At 40.8% G+C, this 18,377-nt stretch overlaps 1 protein-coding gene and 1 pseudogene across 1 annotated transcript; both read left to right on the plus strand.

Annotated features, from left to right (window-relative positions):
• Window positions 1-464: 464 nt before the first annotated feature.
• On the plus strand, window positions 465-582 carry LOC127690423 (uncharacterized; annotated as a pseudogene).
• Window positions 583-14,478: 13,896 nt separating this feature from the next.
• Pate3 (prostate and testis expressed 3) lies at window positions 14,479-16,403 on the plus strand. Its single transcript, XM_052187132.1, has 3 exons — window positions 14,479-14,527; window positions 15,735-15,857; window positions 16,279-16,403. Exons 1-3 carry the CDS (start codon window positions 14,479-14,481, stop codon window positions 16,401-16,403), a joined length of 297 nt encoding a protein of 98 aa, XP_052043092.1.
• The last annotated feature ends 1,974 nt before the right edge of the window (window positions 16,404-18,377 follow it).

The following is an 18,377-nucleotide window of genomic DNA, read 5'->3' on the forward strand; positions in this document are numbered from 1 at the left end:
TTTACATGCATGTGGTGTGTGTGTGTGTGTGTGTGTGTGTGTGTGTGTGTGTATAGGTTATATTTAGGAATATATATATATATATATATATATATATATATATATATATATATATATATTTACACATTCAGTGTAATTTTGCTTGTATATATATTTTCAGGACTGACCTTTTGATATTGGATAACCAATTAATGTGCTCTTCTCTGGGAAAGATTATTTCCCCCATTCTCAGAATTACCATCTTTCTGGCTTCTTTTCCTTAATGAGCCCGGAGCCCTGGGTATACACACTGTTATAGATATACTAGTGGGATTGGAGTCCACAAACTTTGCAGGTTGTCTGTGATTTTCTGCAATTGCCTTAGTTCGTTGCAAAGAAAAAAAATCATTGGTGAGGGATGAGTGCTACACATATCTGTGGATATAAGCTCACATATTTAGTCTATTAAAATAATGCTGGTTTAACTGGTCCCTGGAAGCATTGAAGGCGTGACTGCTATTTCACATGTACATCAGTAAGTGGTGAAGCGAAGAGAAGCTAGTGTTGACCTTTCACCATCTGAATGATTAGTAGTCTAACACTGCCTGAAAAAAAACCCGTCTGAAATGAATACCAGTCCAGGCACTGATCAGAGCTAGATGTGCTCCCAGGGTGGAAAGCAAGCTGGAAACTACAAGAACCCTACCTGGGACCTAGGGCCCAGGCATGACTGATCCTGAGACATACTACCTTAACATTGGTGGCCCAGGTGAGAAGCAAGCCCAAGACAGCTGCCAGACTGCCTCCATGGGGCCCTGATAGGCAGATAGCCTGAGACGGTCCTCAGTCCAGTGCCATGTAAACCTGAAGATACCCCCTACCCTGTACCATAATGCACAAGCAAGGCATAGCACACGTGAGACCATTCCTGAGATTACCCCATATACTCAGGGATCCCCAGGCACCACAAACAGGAGTCAATGAGTGGAGAAGATATTGAAGAAAAAGAAACAGAAGGATGTGGGCACAATGAAGAAAGGCTGAACAGGAAACTCGAGGGTAGTGAGGAGCAGCCTGTTGTGAGTAGGTAGTGATACCATCTGGGACCATGGTGGCATCCTGTTATATGCTGCCATCAGGGCCACTTCTGGGTCTATGGTCCTGCAGTATTAGGGGTTTGTTACCACCAAAGATCAGACAGATGTCTCCAGGAATATGTTAGTGTCTGAGGGCTCTGCAGAACTTGCCCCACCCCTCACCTGGGCATTACAGGAGAGATTGCCTTGAAAGTTTGAGAGCAAGAGAGCTGACCCAGCCCCTAGCGAGCTGCACTACTCAAGATAGATGAACCCACACATTTGGAAGTTGGGAATAAACCATATCTGAGGGTGTGAGCATGAGAGAGCTGTCCCTGCCATTCATCTCCTGTGTGGGCATAGACAATGTATAGATACTCTCCTATCTCCTCCCTCTTTGTTCCTCCATCCTCTCTCCTCCCCTCGTGTGTGTGTGTGTGTGTGTGTGTGTGTGTGAGAGAGAGAGAGAGAGAGAGAGAGAGAGAGAGAGATGGCATTGCCAAGGGAGAGGTTCTCCCCCTTTCCCTTTTGCCCCAAGCTAATGAGAGCAAAAGAGCTGGCCATAAATGTTGGCCCCAGGATACTGAGAACAGAAGAGCTGAGCTCCCTGTCCCTCACCTGCTGAAGCTTGGGTCACAATGCTCACTTTGGAGAATAGGACCTGCACACCACCTGGGCAGTACAGTAGATGTGACCCTGATGTTGGGGGCACTGTTGTGCAGCCCCAAGAATCTGAATGTGGGATACCTGAGCCTGCAACTTGTCTGCTGTGTTAGTCGAAGATAAAATTAAAAAAAGGTTTTGAAAGACTTGACAGTGTTTCAGATATAACTTTTCATGTTTGTGGGAATGGAATTATTTTATTAAAAGAAAAAATATTGTAGAGAATTGCCAAGAGTCAGGAAAGGCTGGTATGTGGCAGCAGTAGGCAAGATCTGTGCCCAGAGGCTCTTCCCGACACCTCTCTGTGCCCTTTTCTGACCCACACCCCAGGTTTTCTGTTACAAGAGGTTTGGCTTCTTGGTGTTCTTCCAGGACAGTGAAATATCCAGGAGACAGTGGTGGGAGCATGGAGAATGTTGAGAAGGAGTCTTCATTCTGTGCCTGCCTCCTTTTCTCAGGGTTATCTGCCTTAGCCCTGTGCATAAGCATGCTTTTTTTTTCTGTCAAAGCAGGAACTCATTTTATTATTTCAGTCTCATGTTTATAAAGGGATGAGAGAAGAGGTAGGATTTTTGCTGAAGTGAGATGAGATAGGGGGAGGCAAAGGGTGACGGAGGGCATGGGGTGACTGACAGGGCCAATGAAGTTATTCTATATCAGCAATAGGCAGGCAAAGGCTTAAGCAGGTCATTCTGAGTCACTCCAGTATGGAAGTGACATGTCTTTAAACTCGTGCAAAGGCTCAGGCTCTCTTACTGGGCCTCAGTATCTGACCAAACAATGCCCAATATCTCCCTCTTTTTTCCTGTTATGAGCAGGTTACATGGCTCCCGTCTTAGGTTTTCCCCCTCATGGGGATCTTACCCATCTCTGGATAACATGTATCATTATTGCTTGGGGGTCTGCTCCACAACCTGTCTTAGGTTGTCTCAGCACATCTGAAATCTTACCCATCATTGGTCATTAGGTCAAGTGAGAGACCCAGTGACTGAACCTTGGAGAAGGCCAGACCCGCTCTTGAGAGACAGAAGAGGATTTGGCTGTGTGTTCCCAAAAATGAAAAAATAGACCAATCTGGATACTGGCCAGAGACATAAAATACTTTCCACAACAGGGGGATGATGATAATAATCACTTCAGGGAAATTCTCAGCTCTGAGAACCCTGCTTATGCTTCCTCCAGATATATCAAGAAAAAAAAAAAAAAAAAGAACAAGATTCCCGTGTTGGTGACAATGAAGATCCTCCAAAAGATTGATGGGGGATTTGACCATCCAAGAAGACTTAGAGAAGAAAAGGAGAGAATTTCAAGACAACCCACTGTGGACTGGCCTACATGGCTTCCTGCCCTATCTACTTCCCCTCCTTGGTCCATTCCTCCTTCTCCCTCTCACAGTGGGGCCATGTTTACTTAATAAGGTCACCTAATTCATCCAACAGAGTTTAGAAGAGATAAGGCTTCATCAGGTCAAGGCCCAATATCAAAGGCTTGGGTCCTGAGAGCCAATATCAACATATGATTGGCCCCCAGATTATGAGTACATAAGCATGTTAAACAGAGAATTAATCATTGTCTCAGCTGATAAGTCCAGAACTGAAAGGCCTAGCTGTATGACTACCTGGATTAGAGCAATCATCCATGAAGCTAAGGGTACACCTTGAAACAGGAACAATCACCGTTTGAGAACCAGCCAATCCCCTCAAGCAATAAGTTCTTCTTAGATCATCTTAAATGAACTGTGAAATGATCAAGCCTGTCCAGTTAGACAATTTAAGTCTGTTTTCTATTTACAAATAAAACTCATGTCAGTACCACAAATATAGGCTTTGTGCCATTCAAATTCTCTAGTTGTTTTGATCAACGTGGCCATATCTATTAAATTGATTCTCTCTGTTCTTTGACATTACATTATTGAAATTGAAAATCATACTAAAAATTGCACCCAGACACATATATACACATGAGCACACCACACCTTTGTGTGCTCTCATTAATAGTGTTGGCATTTTTAGATTTCTATTGAAGCCTATCCTATTGGGACTGTCAGAGCCAGGGATTTTGTCCAGAAACTTTAATTATACACCTTTTACTAGAAATAATTTGGGCTAATTTAACAATTTCACATATATGGCCATTCATTTATAAACCAACTTATTGCCATACAACAGTATAAAAACATAAATACATGTAGATAATACATAGGGATTTTTTTCATTTTTTTATTTTATCAAAAACAGATTCTTTTCACATACAATATTTACTGATTATAGTCTCCCCTACATCTACTCCTTCCAGTTTCTCCCTATATCACCTCCCCTCAAGAACCACTTCCTTTCTGTCTTTCATTAGAGATGAACAGGATTCTAAGAGCTAACAACCAAATATGACAAAATAAAATAAAATAAGATAAAGGAAAACCAATCACATCTAAGAGGGACAAGTAAAAGCAACAGGAGTCCTAAGAGTAGGAATAAGAATCAGAGAGCCCCTTGTTCACACACTCGGGGGTCTCACAAAATCATGAGCTAAAAGCTGTAAAAGATGTCCAGAGGAGATGGTGGAGACCTGGATAGACCCTGTGCTTGCTGCTTCAGTCTTTGTGAGTCCATAGTCACCTGATAATTGATCCTGAGATCCTTGTTATCTATCCTTCTGCCTCTTACGTTTGTTCTACCTCCTCTTCCATGACCCCAGATTCCCTGAGGTCTGAGGGGAGGGATTTAAAGGAGACATCCCATTTAGATTCTCCACATAATTTCTGGCTGTGAGTATCTTCATTTGTTCCTATCTGCTGCCTGAAAATGTTTGTCTGTGACTGAATAAGGCATTGATGTTACATCGGAATTTTAAACACAATGATTTTGCAGTTTTTCTTTATACTTCACTGGTCTTTTTGTTAGACTGTTGATCTGATTTTCTTTATATCATTAAGTAACCCTTACTCTGACATTTGCAATTCCAAAGATGGTACTCATAATACAAAGTAGAAATTTTGGATCTTTAACATCATGCCTAGGGTAATCATAGATAGCTAAACAGGCTGGGAAGGTAACAATAGCTTTGTTCTTAAATTACATTCTTTTCTTTAGTTTCAAATTATCCAAGATAATAATCTTGAAAAAAAGAAAAAAAGAAAAAAAGAAAAAAAAAGAAACAGGAGAATATAAGTAACAATGTCCCAAGTGAAATTAAAGTCATCCAAAAAATTAGTAACACACGTATACATACATGTGTATACCACACTTATGTGTGCTCCCATGTGCCTGAAATCAAGCCTGCCCAAAATAGTAAATTTTATCACATGATAAAAATCTTAAAAATGTAAAACTGAGGATTGGCTATAAATTTTATTTCTCTGTTATTTTCAAGAATTCTAGAGCAAGGCTGAGTTCTGTCAATGACACAATGATTACATGAAAACTATTACCATAAACACATATGATACCATACTAAACAAGAATGTAATTTTAGTAGAAAAGAAAGACTGTTCAAATATCTGCATATTTGAGAAATAAAAAACACCTAGTAACTGCCAAAGGATCAAGGGATGAAATTTGTTATATGGATTCAGCTTAATTTCTTTCCTGAAATTGGGGCAACCGTCAATCCTTCAGAAAGATTTCCATCATCCCATTTATAATTAGGTCAGACAATGTTACAATAAAGTATTAGACCCATTTTTCCTTTAAAGTAAATTTTATTTCAATTTTTGAGAATACATTGTAGTGAGAAGTGGGAATTTAATTTCTTAGGGCAAGTTACAAGAAAAGAAAGACTCTGGAGTCAGGATAGCATTCTGGCATAGTCTTTCAGAAGATTGATAAGTTGGAGTGTCCCCCCAATTCTATTGCCTTATGAGATGTCCTCAATGAAACAATCATATCTTGACAGGATTTAATAAAACACTGCTTTACACTCCCAACTCTCCGGGGCATATTCACACTCCAGATGGTATAAGCCCATAGCTTACTGCCTCTACATCTACTATATTGTGAGAGGGATACAAGTTGATTCTATGGGGTTTGGGTCATTTATTTTAATTCTGTGGAATAAGGTTTCCCCACTGAGAGACTGTTCAAAGACCCAAGCCACTGGATTCAGAGAAAGGCTTGCCTTGTAGAAATGTGTCTGGGTTTGTGTTTTGTCTTTCAGGTTGCCATCCAGGTTAAAGCTGCAAATGGAGCCAGGTGGTAGTGGTGCTGGCCTTTAATTGCAGCACTTTGGAGGCAGAATCAAGATCAGTGTGAACTACAGAGTAAATTCTATAACAGCCAAGGATACACAGCCAATTGTCTCAAAATAACAATTACAAATGGATATTATTTTCCTGTAACTTGTATTCAAAGGAGAGTCTTATTACCTGAGAAACTAAATCATTCCCTATATCATGGGGCTACCTACAGTAAATGAGCAAGAACATGGCAGCAAGAGGGATGAGGGGAGCCAGAAGTGAACAAAGCCTAACCCCATGGAATGTCAGGGGAGATGTGCAGTGAAAAGTCAGAATGGAAAGGATAAAAATGAGGGGCATGGGTGATAGAGGCTCCAGCAACAGGCAGAGGGTGAAAAGCATCAGTGTTTGGAGGAGTCAGTGCCCTAGTCTTGAGACCCTGACAAATATATCATAGACACAGTATTATGGTTGCCATTACCCACCACCAACTTGAATGTGAGTGAACACATATCATTATGCCTCACAATCAGGGAAAAGGGCATGACCCCACCATAAATCCCTCATAGCCTCAACATCAGTCCTACCTCCATCATGGAGGGGCAGAGGAACAATCCCAGCACACCATTGACCCCTATGACTTCACTTCACTTCAGATCATGGAGAAGAGAGAAGGGGTGACACATGGATCAGCTCTGACCCATGGGGCCATTGACAGCACTGTTAGTGTAATCACCACTCAGAGCCAGCCAATTGAATAGCCATAAGCCCAGGTCTCCTGATGCTGAATCTCTTGCGAGATTGGGGGCACAAGTGGCCTGGACTCTTGGTATCTGACAAACAATAAGGACCCATATAGTTCCCCTCCTTGCCTTGTGCCTAAGCCCACCACCATCCCTGTGGGCATCAGGAAAACCAAAATCAGAAAGCAAAGAAAGAAGAGACTGGCAGCTGAGAAAGCAACACCAGTTAGAGAAGAAAGAGAAAGGAAAGCAACCCCAGCTTCCTTGCTGGGATGTGGGCAGGACACAGTGTGGATCCTGCCCACACTGCCCAATGGGCAGTGTGAATCAACTGGCACATGTCGATGATTGGAGCAGCTTTTCTCAGGCACTCCCAGAGTAAGTACGAATCTTAAAGCAGCTGACTCAAACTGATACAGACACCCACAATCAAACAGTGAATGGAGATTGGGGACTCATGTAAGAATAGGAGGAAGGATTATGGGTCCCAAAGGGAATAAAAACTCCACAGAAAGACCAACAGAGTCAACTAACTGGACCCTAGGGCCTCTCAGAGTCTGAACCACACACCAAATATATACAGGCAGGATCTAGGCCTCCCTGTGCATATGTAGCAGATGTGCAGCTTGATCTTCATGTGGATCCCAAACAACTGGAATGGTGGCTATCCCAAAATCTGTTGCCTGGACATGGGATATGTTCTTGCTGGGCTGCTTTGTCTGGCATCAGTGCGAGAGGAAGCACCTAACATTGGGGAGATGTGAAGTGTCAGGGTGGGGTGGATACCTAGGCGTACCTACCAGCTCATAGGAGAAAGGGAGGAGGAATAGGGGAAGGATTTGGGGAAGGGTGACTTGGAGGAGGCAGGGAACAAAATGTAAAATAAATAATTTTTAAAAAATAAGAGAGAGAGAGAGAACTTATCTCCTCTGTGACTGGCTTGCTAACTGACATTAGTGGATACTTGGGTTCTTTGTGTCCAAGAATGAGGAATGAGCAGAGATGTGGATAGTAGCAAGGACAGCAACATTTTATTAACTCTCTCAAGGGGAGGAAGGGAGCCAGAACTTGGAAAAAGGATAGAAGCTCAATTGTCCCATGGCCAGATGATTAGGGCATTTAAAGGATATTTGCATAATACAGTCTTTTTTGAACTTGCTTTGTTACATGTTAGCTTTGGTGGTAGGAGGTGCATCATCATTTCTGCCAACTGTTTTATTCCCTGTGTTAATTTGTAATCTTTGTAAAGATGTTTGAACCTCACCCCTCGCCCTAGTGTCCTGCTTCTCAAGATTCTCAGGAAAATGCTTTTTCACATTATATCACTTAACCTCCATTCATAGTTTTATTTACTGTTCTCTGCCACCTTGTAGTAAGTTACAAAACAAATTTTCTTCAGGAGGAAATGAAGACCATGTTAGAGTTTCCCCATATTTGGGAGGAATCACAAACTTTCACTACCAATCTAGAAATGAGCTGGTAGGCACATTGACCACAGTAGTCAACTCAGAAAATTGCTTGCCCAAAATGGCAACCAAGAGACTGGGGAACTATCTTTCTTTACCAGTCCTACATATGACAGAAGGTTAATATTCTAGATATACAAAGAACTCAAAATGTTATACTCCAGAGAGCCAAATAACCCTATTAAAATGCGGTACAGAACTAAACAAAGAATTCCCAACTGAGGAATACCAAATGGCAGAGAAGCACCTAAATAAATGTTCAACATCCTTAGTTAGCAGGGAAATACAAATCAAAACAACCTTAAGATTCTACCTCAAGTCAGAATGGCTAAGATTAATAACGCAGGAGACAGCAGATTCTGGTGAGGATGTGGAGAAAGAAGTACAATCCTCCATTGCTGGTGAGGTTTCAAGCTGGTACAACCATTTTGGAAATCAGTTTGGCTATACATGAGAAAATTGGACATAGTATTACCAGAAGACCCACCTATACCACTCCTGGGCTTATACCCAGAAGATGCTCCAACATGTAATGACACATGCTCCAGTATGTTCATTGCAGCCTTATTTATAATAGCCAGAAGCCAGAAAGAACCCAGATGTCCCTCAACAGAGGAATGGATACAGAAAATGTAGTACATTTACACAATAGAATACTACTCGTCTATTAAAAACAATGAATTCATGAAACTCCTAGGCAAATGAATGGATCTAGAAAATATCATCCTGAGTGAGGTAACTCCAAAACAAAAGAACACACATGGTATGTACTCACTGGTAAATGGATATTAGCCCAGAAGACTGGAATAGCCAAGATGCAATTCACAGACCAAACAAAACCCAAGAAGAAGGAAGACAAAAGTATGTATACTTTGGTCCTTCTTAGAAAAGGGAACAAAATAACCATGGGAAGAAACACAGAGACAAAGTATGGAGCAGAGACTGAAAAAAAGACCATCCAGAGACTTCCCTACCTGGGGTTTGATCCCATAAACAATTTCCAATCCCAGACGTTATTGTGGATGCCAGCAAGTACTTCCTAACAGGAGCCTGATATAGTTGTCTCCTGAGAGGCTCCGCCAGTACCTGAAAAATAAAGAGGTGGTTACTCTCAACCAACAACTGGACTGAGCACAAGGTCTCCAATTGAGGAGCTAGAGAAAGGACCCAAGGAGCTGAAGGAGGTTGCAGCCCCATAGGAAGAACAATATGAATCAACCAGTACCCCCAGAGCTCCCAGGAACTAAATTACTGACCAAAGAGTACACATGGAGTGACCCATAGCTCCAGCTGCATATGTAGCAGAGGATTACCTTGTTAGACCTCAAAGAGAGGAGTGGACCTTGGTCCTGAGAAGGCTCAATGTCCCAGTATAGGGGAATACAAGGACAGGGAAATGGGAGTGGGTGGGTTGGTGAGCAGGGTTGGGGAGTGGATGGGATAGGGTGTTTTCAGAGGGGAAACCAATAATAAAAAAAAGAGAAGAAAATTGCATGCCATGAAGGTACTTGCTGGAAGAACAGGCACTGTAAAACCCACTCCAGGTTACCCTGACTCTGTGCTTCCATTAGTGTTAAGTTTCCTTTCATTCTCTCTTTTGATGGAAAATGAAGCAGAGAAAGCAAGTGACAAATTAAATGCCTGGAAAGTCTTGGAAAATATTATATGTGAACACAAGAGTGACACCCAGGTGGATTACCACAGTTACATTTATTAAAAAGGTTATTCATGACATGGAGAGACAGACAACAGCATGTGTCCCTGAGGAGAGTTTAGGCCATGGTACCAGAGATAGACAGCATGATAGGATCTCTGAAGTTGATCAGGCTCTGTAAGCAGAAGTAGGGTTGTCCCTTATTCTAGAAAACCACCTGAAGACAAGGATTTTCACAGCATGAGCCTGAAGTCTGGATCTCTGATTCCCAAGCAAGAATTGAGAAGAGAGAAGAGGGTGCAGGATGTGGCCACCATTAGTGCCTTTTATTATAAATTCACTTCCAAAGGAGAGAAATACAGGTACCCAGCAGTCTACTAACTAGAGACCTGCACTGTGCTCTCTATCATGTGGAGCATCCATCAGCATCTGTAGGAGGGAAGCTGCAGGTCCTGAAGTCTAAGTAACAACCTGGTCCAGATTCTACTGTTACAAATCTCAATGATTTGCCTTCTTTTTAATTCAAGATTTCTTTGTTTTATTTATGAGTAGGAGTGCTTTGTCTGCATGTATGCATATATACACCATGTGGATTCCTGAGGCCTGTGGAGGCCTTAAGAGAGATTCAGCTCCCTTGGAACTGGAGTTAAGGATGTTTGGAACCATCATGCAGATGCTGGGAACTGAACTTGGGTCCCCCTCAGCAATGTCTAATGCTTTTAGCCTTTGAACCATTTTTTCCAGATTTAGCTTCTTGATAAATGTAGGAATGTTCTAGGAAATTCTGTATAGTTTCTATCACTTTTTACAGAAACCTGGAAGAATATAAATCTAGATCCCTAAGCTTTGTATTCACATCCTTCATGCTAGAACCCTCTGGAACCGGCTTCCTCTTGTTTAAGACTTTAAGAATTCCAATCTCTTTACAGATAAAGAAAGATCCATACTCTGCTGAATCATAGAAAAGAAATGTTCCAGGGTCACTGTCTTAGTCAGGGTTTCTACTCCTGTGCAAACATCATGACCAAGAATCAAGTTGGGTAGTAAATGTTTTTACTCAGCTTACACTTTCCACATTGCCGCTGATGACCAAAGGAACTCAAGCAGGTCAGGAAGCAGGAGCTGATGCAGAGGCCATGGAGGGATGTTTCTTACTGGCTTGCTTCCCCTGGCTTGCTCAGCCTGCTCTCTTACAGAACCCAAGAATATCAGCCCAGGGGTGTCACCACCCACAATGGGCCCTTCCCCCCCATCACTAATTGAGAAAATGTCCACAGCTGGATCTTATGGAGGCACTTCCCCGACTCAAGATCCTTTCCCTTTGATAACTCCAGCCTGTGTCAAGTTGACACACAAAACCAGACAGTTCTTTCACCAAAGTGCTCACTGATAAAAGGCTCTTCTACTAGACTGATGGCCTGAGTTTAATCCTCAGGATCCATTTAGTGGAAGAAAAAAACTAGTTTCTCCAAGTTCTCCTCTGACTGGAATACATGTGCTATGTTTTGCACACACACACACACACACACACACACACACACACACACACACACACAGAGACACACACACACACAAATACACACACCATCTATACAAAAATGGAATAACATTTTAAAAGAAAACTGATGCGACTTTCGGGGAGTGGGGGTCCAGAAAAGGGGGAAATCATTTGAAATGTAAATGAATATATCAATAAATTTTTAAAAAAAGAAAAGAAACTTTTTCAACTCTCTGAAATTTCTTCTAAAACTATAAGCCTCCCAATCCTCCCAATCTCTCTCTCTCTCTCTCTCTCTCTCTCTCTCTCTCTCTCTCTCTCTCTCTCTCTCTCTCTTCCTTCCTTTTATATTTCTGTGTTGAGGACCATTTTGGGACCCTTTTACGTCTAAGAAAGCACGGTACCCTTGAACTACATCTCTAGACCTTAATTTTCTAGGAATGGTGAGATTTTGATGTGGAGCCAAGGCTACCCTAGAACTCATGGTAATATTTTCTCTGCCTGTGCAGTGTTGGACTATGATATGTATACCACCATGCCCAGAAGACTTATATCTTTTAGTGAATGAACCTCTCCTATACATAAAGAATAATTGTAAAAATTGCTTCAGTATAAAATGCATCTGGTATTTCCAGCCAAGACACCATCAACTGATTGATTAAGGAGACAGAATACTTAGATTGGTCATATGGGAACCTCAGCTGAGTTATCTTTCACAGAAACAGACATCAACCCAACTGGCAAGAATGGAGTCAGATCAATGATGGGCAGATTGATCCTTTGACCAAGACTACTTGATTACACACATTTTTACCTCTGTTTAAAACTCATTTAAATCCAAACCTCATTTCAGAACCCTAAGGATGAACCTGAGGATGGTGGTGGACCATCTTACTTGTCCCTCTTCCTTATGTGGCCACATAAATTTCTGCTTATACCATTATTTTTTCTCCTTAATAGAAATGTTGCATCTAGCTTGTCAAAGGGATTGTGGGCCAGGAGGATCTGACCCTAATAGCTCTAATGGGGTGACATAAGTGGAAGAGTGATGTTACATCACCACAAACTAAATGGTCTCTATACTAAAAGGACAGAATTCTGATAGGAGAACCTAGGACAAGAATCAGAAGTTTTAAGTTGAAGGTCCCTCTTGGCCACAGACTATGTGTCCTTCTGTATCTTTCTCTGACCTATCTCTTACCAACAAGGATAGGCTAGATAAGCTTGGCTGCCTTATTTATTGTTCTCTCACATGGAGCCATGTATTTATGTTGCATGTATGAACATCTCAATGACATACTGAACAGTTGTTGTGAAAAGTGTGAATTCTTAAAATTAGAGACTTATTATAAGAACTAGTACTAGCACTGTTAGTTACCAGGTATGTGACTATGGGAATGATGCTGGACTTCACCAAGCCTTAGTTTTGTCCTCTGAAGAGAGGATAAAAATGACAAAATCATAATAATAGTGCAGTGATCATTTGGTAGCCACAGCATCAACATCCAACCACACACTGAAAGTTTCCAGAAAAAAAAATTAGTTTTCCTTGTCATTATTTCCTAAGCCATGAAACAGGATATCCTACAGAAATGAAACTACTCTAAATTGTTTGTCCCTCAATCAGACATATTCAACTATTGAAACAAGAAACCCCAAGAAACTGGAATCCCCCTTCCATTGAGAAGGCTGAAGCCTGATGCCATCTTGAAGGGAGAACTTGTCTTCCAGAAAAGAGATTCCACACAGCTTTCAGAATTTGTCTAACCACGTTTCAGGATGGAAACTGAAACCTATAGACTAATGAATCACTATTAGGTAGAGCCAATCTTAGCCAGGACTGTTTAGACATACATATTCCTGGCCCTCTATTTAAAATTTAATCTCACTTTAAGATCCCAAAAATGGACAGGTGAGAGTCATTAGATCTCTTTGTCCCTCTCCCCAATGTATTTAAATTGAATGAATCACATTTTTTCTACTTTTTGCCATTAATTTGTTTATTTTAATTGGCTTCTAGAGAAGGAGTGGCCAAAGCTGGCTCTTGGGAGTACAGACTATGACCCCAAGTTCAGTAAAAATAACTATATAGAATTTATCTTATAATATAATACAATATCATGATATATCATGAGGTTCTATAACTAATCTAAACATGATTTAAACTATACAGGATGATATGCATAAGATGTATGTAAATACTACATAATTTTACACATTGAATATCATGGATTTGGGTATCTGTGGAGGTTCCTGGAGCAAATCTCCTCTTGATACTGGGGACAAATAAAATTAATATGATAAAGACTATATTTTAAAGAGAAATTAAGCGAGTGGAAACATTAACAGTTATTCATTATCATTATTGGCTTCTGTTAATATAGGAATACTAGGGAACCTCTGAGAGCAATGGAGACTTTCTTGACTCCTGAATTGGCTTAGCCCAGTGAACTAGACTCCCGGGAATTTGTCTGTGATTTCCATGTTCTTAGTTTACAAATTTGAAGAATTAAATTCCCAGACCAGAGAGTGTGAATTTTACAAAGAGATATTTTATTACAGAAAAGAAAAAGGCAGAGATTCTGAACAGCAGGTGAGGTAACCTGGAGGGGAACACTATGAGCTTCACTGTCTTGAGGTTAACAAGGTTTGCCTAGATGGAAGAATGGGATGAGGATGAGCTGGCCAACCCAGTTTCCATTCAGCTGCCCAGGTGCTTCTGAGATTCAGTTATATACACAATATGGTTTCTAGGGACGGAGTACCCCCTTTACAGGCCAAATGACAACTAAGATCTAGGCACTCTCTTCTTTCTGCCACCCCTGACTTTTGTCTCTGACAAAATTAGAGACATTTCAGCTTAACCCCTTTCATACACACCTGGACTCCAGCAAGTGTAAGGCTGCCCAAAAGCTCAAAGACATGCCCAGTTTGGACCAAAAAATTCTCTGCATTTAGGGTCCTTTTACTCTAAAACAGTCTGGTTAACTTCAGGTTCCAAATCTCAAGACTGTGGATACAACAGCCAATGAACCCAAGCTCTCAAGATAAGTCTTGAGACTTACTCCCCTTAGGCATGAATAATAACCAACTTTTGCTGGAGGAAAAAGCCTGTCCCTGGAGCCTAGCACATCTAGTCTTTAGTAGCTCTCTTGTGGAAGGGATAGCTGTCAGAACTGTGCTTGCAGACCTTCCTAGCTTTGCTCCACACAAGACACCTCGGTCCAAATGAACAGACACTTCTTGCTGCTCTACTCCCTCTTCTGCCTCATTCTGGGTGAGTGCCAGAGGCTCCTTCCTGTGAAGTGAGTTTTAATGGAAGGATGAAGGGAACTGGAGGGAATTTCCACATGCAGAACCACATCCATGTGAGCTGAGCTTTAACCACATTTAGGAGGGAAGGAAGGGAGATGGCCTTCAAAATGTTCTCTCTGCCTTTTGTTTCATCTTCTTTGTCTTTTCTAGCACTCAACACATCCCTCTGGGTATGGAAGCCTTTATTTTGTTACCCTTTCTGCCACTGCCAAACTCCATAATCTAAATGCCTAGAAAAATTTCCCTGGAATCAGATTTTTCCAAACTAGTCCAGTCACTTTCCTAAATACTCTAATTTGACAAGTGGAAGCAAAACCTTCAAGATATGTAAGATCAGATGATACTGTATTAAGTCAAATACAACTCAAAACAACATAGCCCCAATAATATGGTCAATAAATGATACAGTGTAATCTTAGCATCATAGATAGAATTTTTAACATGTGTGTGTACATACATTGTGCATGTCATACCACACATGTAACCAGAGAATAACTTTTAGAAATAATTTCTCTCCTTTTACCCTTAAGTTCAAAATAGGGTCAGTCAGTCTTGAGAGCAAGCAAATTTAGCTGCTAAGCCAAGTGACCAGGCTTTGTAAAGAGGTTGTTTTGTTTTCTTTTGTTTTGAACCTGTATTCCAATTAATCACTCTTCCAGAATCTCCTGAAGGTATTACCCACTGACCATTTTTTAAACTAGATAAACTATGTAGAGGCCAAATCTTTACACAAAGTAAGGGCTGGAGAGATAGCTGCCTAAGAATGAGGACCTGATTTTGATCCCCAGAATTCACATAAACAAACCTACATGTTGTAATGTGTGCTTATAAATCCCAGTGTTAGGGAGCAGAGACAGGCAGATCCTTGGAGCTTGCATACAACTTAGCAAACTAGGTGAGCCTCAAACCAGTAACAGAAAGTTATCAAGAATGTAACAGCTAAAATTGAGTCCAGAATCCTTTTACTTGCTCAAAGGCCTTTCATTTTCCATCACTAATGGATATTGCCTAGAGTTGATGAAATGCTCAACTGTCACTTCCTAAACCCTCAAAAATCAGCTAGCTCTTTATCTGTCTACCCTCCCTTGGAAGGTCCCTTCACCCAGCTCTGACATCTCTCTCCAAATTCCAAATCTGTGTCCTCATGCCAAGCTGTGTGCTCTCTCCAGAAGCAACATCACTGAAGTGTGTAAGATGCCACCTTCGCACACAGTCAGACCACTGCAGAAGAGGCTTTGGTGTTTGCCTTGCTCAGAAGCATGAAGTATGCATGAGCTTGAGGATCTCTATCAGTAAGTTTCAGGGTTGGGTACAGTCATGAAAAGCTCGGGCAACTTCTTAGGAAAGGCTGCAGCAGAATTGCCTCTCCAGCCCAGACCATAGTACCCTGAGAACAGAGGGTACAATCCTATGAGATAGGCAGAATATACGAGGGAGGATGAAAACAGCCAAATAGATTTTTACTTTGAATATACCAAACCACTGTCTTGTTCACTTTCTAGCAGGAGAAGGAATTAAGCAGATGTATAGATTTGAGTTTTCAGGGGCCACAGACTAACAAGCCAACCTTATAGCTTTTCACCAATTTCTGCATGGATGCTCTTGGGAAGTAGAAACTGGGAAGCCATCCATAAACCTCACTAGTTAAGGCAATGGGTGGTCTACCTTGGAGACTAAGATCACTGCCTTATGTCTGGTTCATTCTTGTTGTAGATGACGTTCTCCAGTTATCATACATGGTGTGTCAGAGATTCTGCAAGAATTTGATATACAGCCTCAACAATCGGACTTATACTCATAAATGTTGCAACTATGACTTTTGTAATTTCAGACTCTAAGATACTCCCCACAAACCTCATTCTAGAAGGTCCCAGATGTTTTTTTCTTTTACTCTCTGCTTATGCTGCCTTTTAATCCTGTATGTATCAAGGACGCTCATGCTCCATCACCATCATTCTTCCCAGTTCCTTTATCTTGGATCTCAAGTTGAGCAGGTGATGATGGTTTTAAACAATAGATTTCTCCTAGCACTAGAATTGGCATCTTTATCTACTAAAGGACCTGTCCCAAGAAACTCTGAACAGTAATTAAGATGTGAAATTGAATGGCCCTCATACTCTTCATTTGCTTAGATTGTTGAGGTGGACCAGAAAGACTTTAGTGGAAAATTTACAAATATTTTTAATTGAACCCATGAATCACTACATGGTTAAGCAGAAATAGGACAAATGGAGGCAAACACTGATGGTTTTGTTTGGTAAATGTAATTTTGTTTCCTTTGGTGCTCATTTCAAACTCATTCATTCTGATTTTCTTGGCAATTAAAGTACATGATCACACATGTTCACAGGGCATTGTAAACACAAGACTCCTGGCCTCTGTGGCAGTACTAGATCAAATAAGGCCATGAATATTCTACAGATGTATGTCAATAGCATATTTTATCACATTTAGTCTTTCTTTTGTTAACCTTTCTTCATCCCTTTCATCCTTTGCCAACCATCTCTTCACCATGAATTGCAACATGCACTCTCTCAATAAAAGTGGGCTGTCTTTCAGATCTTTTCCCAATATGTTCCATGGTCCCTGAGCTACATAACCCAGAGCAGACAGCTTTTAAGAGTTCCTCTTTTGTGGTATAAATAGGTCATACTTAGGAACAGCTTTATCCTACCCAGAGTATCTCTCATGAGCCTTAGGTCAACATGTAGAGTTCATAATGGACCTAGTATTTCTATAAATAATAAATACACTCCGTATAACATACATAAAAGAGTCTCTTTATCACCTGACCCAAATAGGTAACCCATGCTCTAAACAAGAACTCAGTATGCAATACAATCATGCTCTGGACTAAACTATAATAGTTATTCTATTTGATTGAAGTCTTGTCATTTTAATACTACAAAAATATTTTGTTGACTATTTGATAATAATTGATGGCATAATGCTTTATAAGCCCCGAGTTCTTCGGTGTGTTTTTTTTAAAACAAGAAATTTCCTCCATACCCACAATTTATCACCATCATAAGACTATGGAGGAAATACGGTTATATCATCTACTGGCTAAGTTCCAACAATTTTAGTAACATTTCTTCAATAAAACAATTCAAACCAGCATCACAGTATCAAGCTTTGTCACCATACCTAACCAGTCTCTCCAATCCAGAACAGTTTCCCAATATTTTCGTTTTCAGAGTCTTGATATTTTAACATTTCTACAGTTCCTCAAAAGGGGTCAGACCACAATGTCAACATTACTACATTCAGTTGGTGTATCTGCATCAGGAACATCACCTAACGATCAACATGGAATGATGAGTTCTTCCCAGTAGCTACTGAATGGCCCAGCTTAACATTACAAACTCCATTTTACTTTCAGACTCCAGTTTATGATTAAATTGCCCTCTGAAAGAACTCAGCTACTGGAAAAAAATACAACTTGTTCCAGGAGCCATAGCCACTCCAGTCCTAACAACAACCAATCAGTTCTTAAGGGGAAAATATCTAAAGTCTACCATAGATTAATTATTCTACCAAGCATTGGTCATACCAAACTGAAATGATGACTAGCCAATAGAAATGAGCCAAGCAAATGTCAGCCAATCATGTAACTGCCAAGTTGGAAAGATGTTTACCTGCAACCAAGATAAATAGGCAAGTCAGTTCAGGACTTTCCAACCTTTCACTTTGCTGTAGAAGTTGGAGGGTCTGAGCTGGATGAATAAAAACTCATCTTTATTGCATATGACATGGACTCTGGTGGTATCTGGTGCTCTGTGGGGACCTTTTGATCTGGGAATAACACTACC

The sequence above is a fragment of the Apodemus sylvaticus genome, chromosome 7 (assembly GCF_947179515.1).
Source record: "Apodemus sylvaticus chromosome 7, mApoSyl1.1, whole genome shotgun sequence".
Taxonomy (NCBI): Eukaryota; Metazoa; Chordata; class Mammalia; order Rodentia; family Muridae; genus Apodemus; species Apodemus sylvaticus.

Coding starts and splice junctions, on each gene's coding strand:
- Pate3 (XM_052187132.1), top strand. CDS start 14,479: ATGAACAGACACTTCTTGCTGCTCTACTCCCTCTTCTGCCTCATTCTG. Junction 14,528..15,734: donor CCTCTTCTGCCTCATTCTGG/GTGAGTGCCAGA, acceptor TGCTCTCTCCAG/AAGCAACATCACTGAAGTGT. Junction 15,858..16,278: donor GAGCTTGAGGATCTCTATCA/GTAAGTTTCAGG, acceptor TTCTTGTTGTAG/ATGACGTTCTCCAGTTATCA.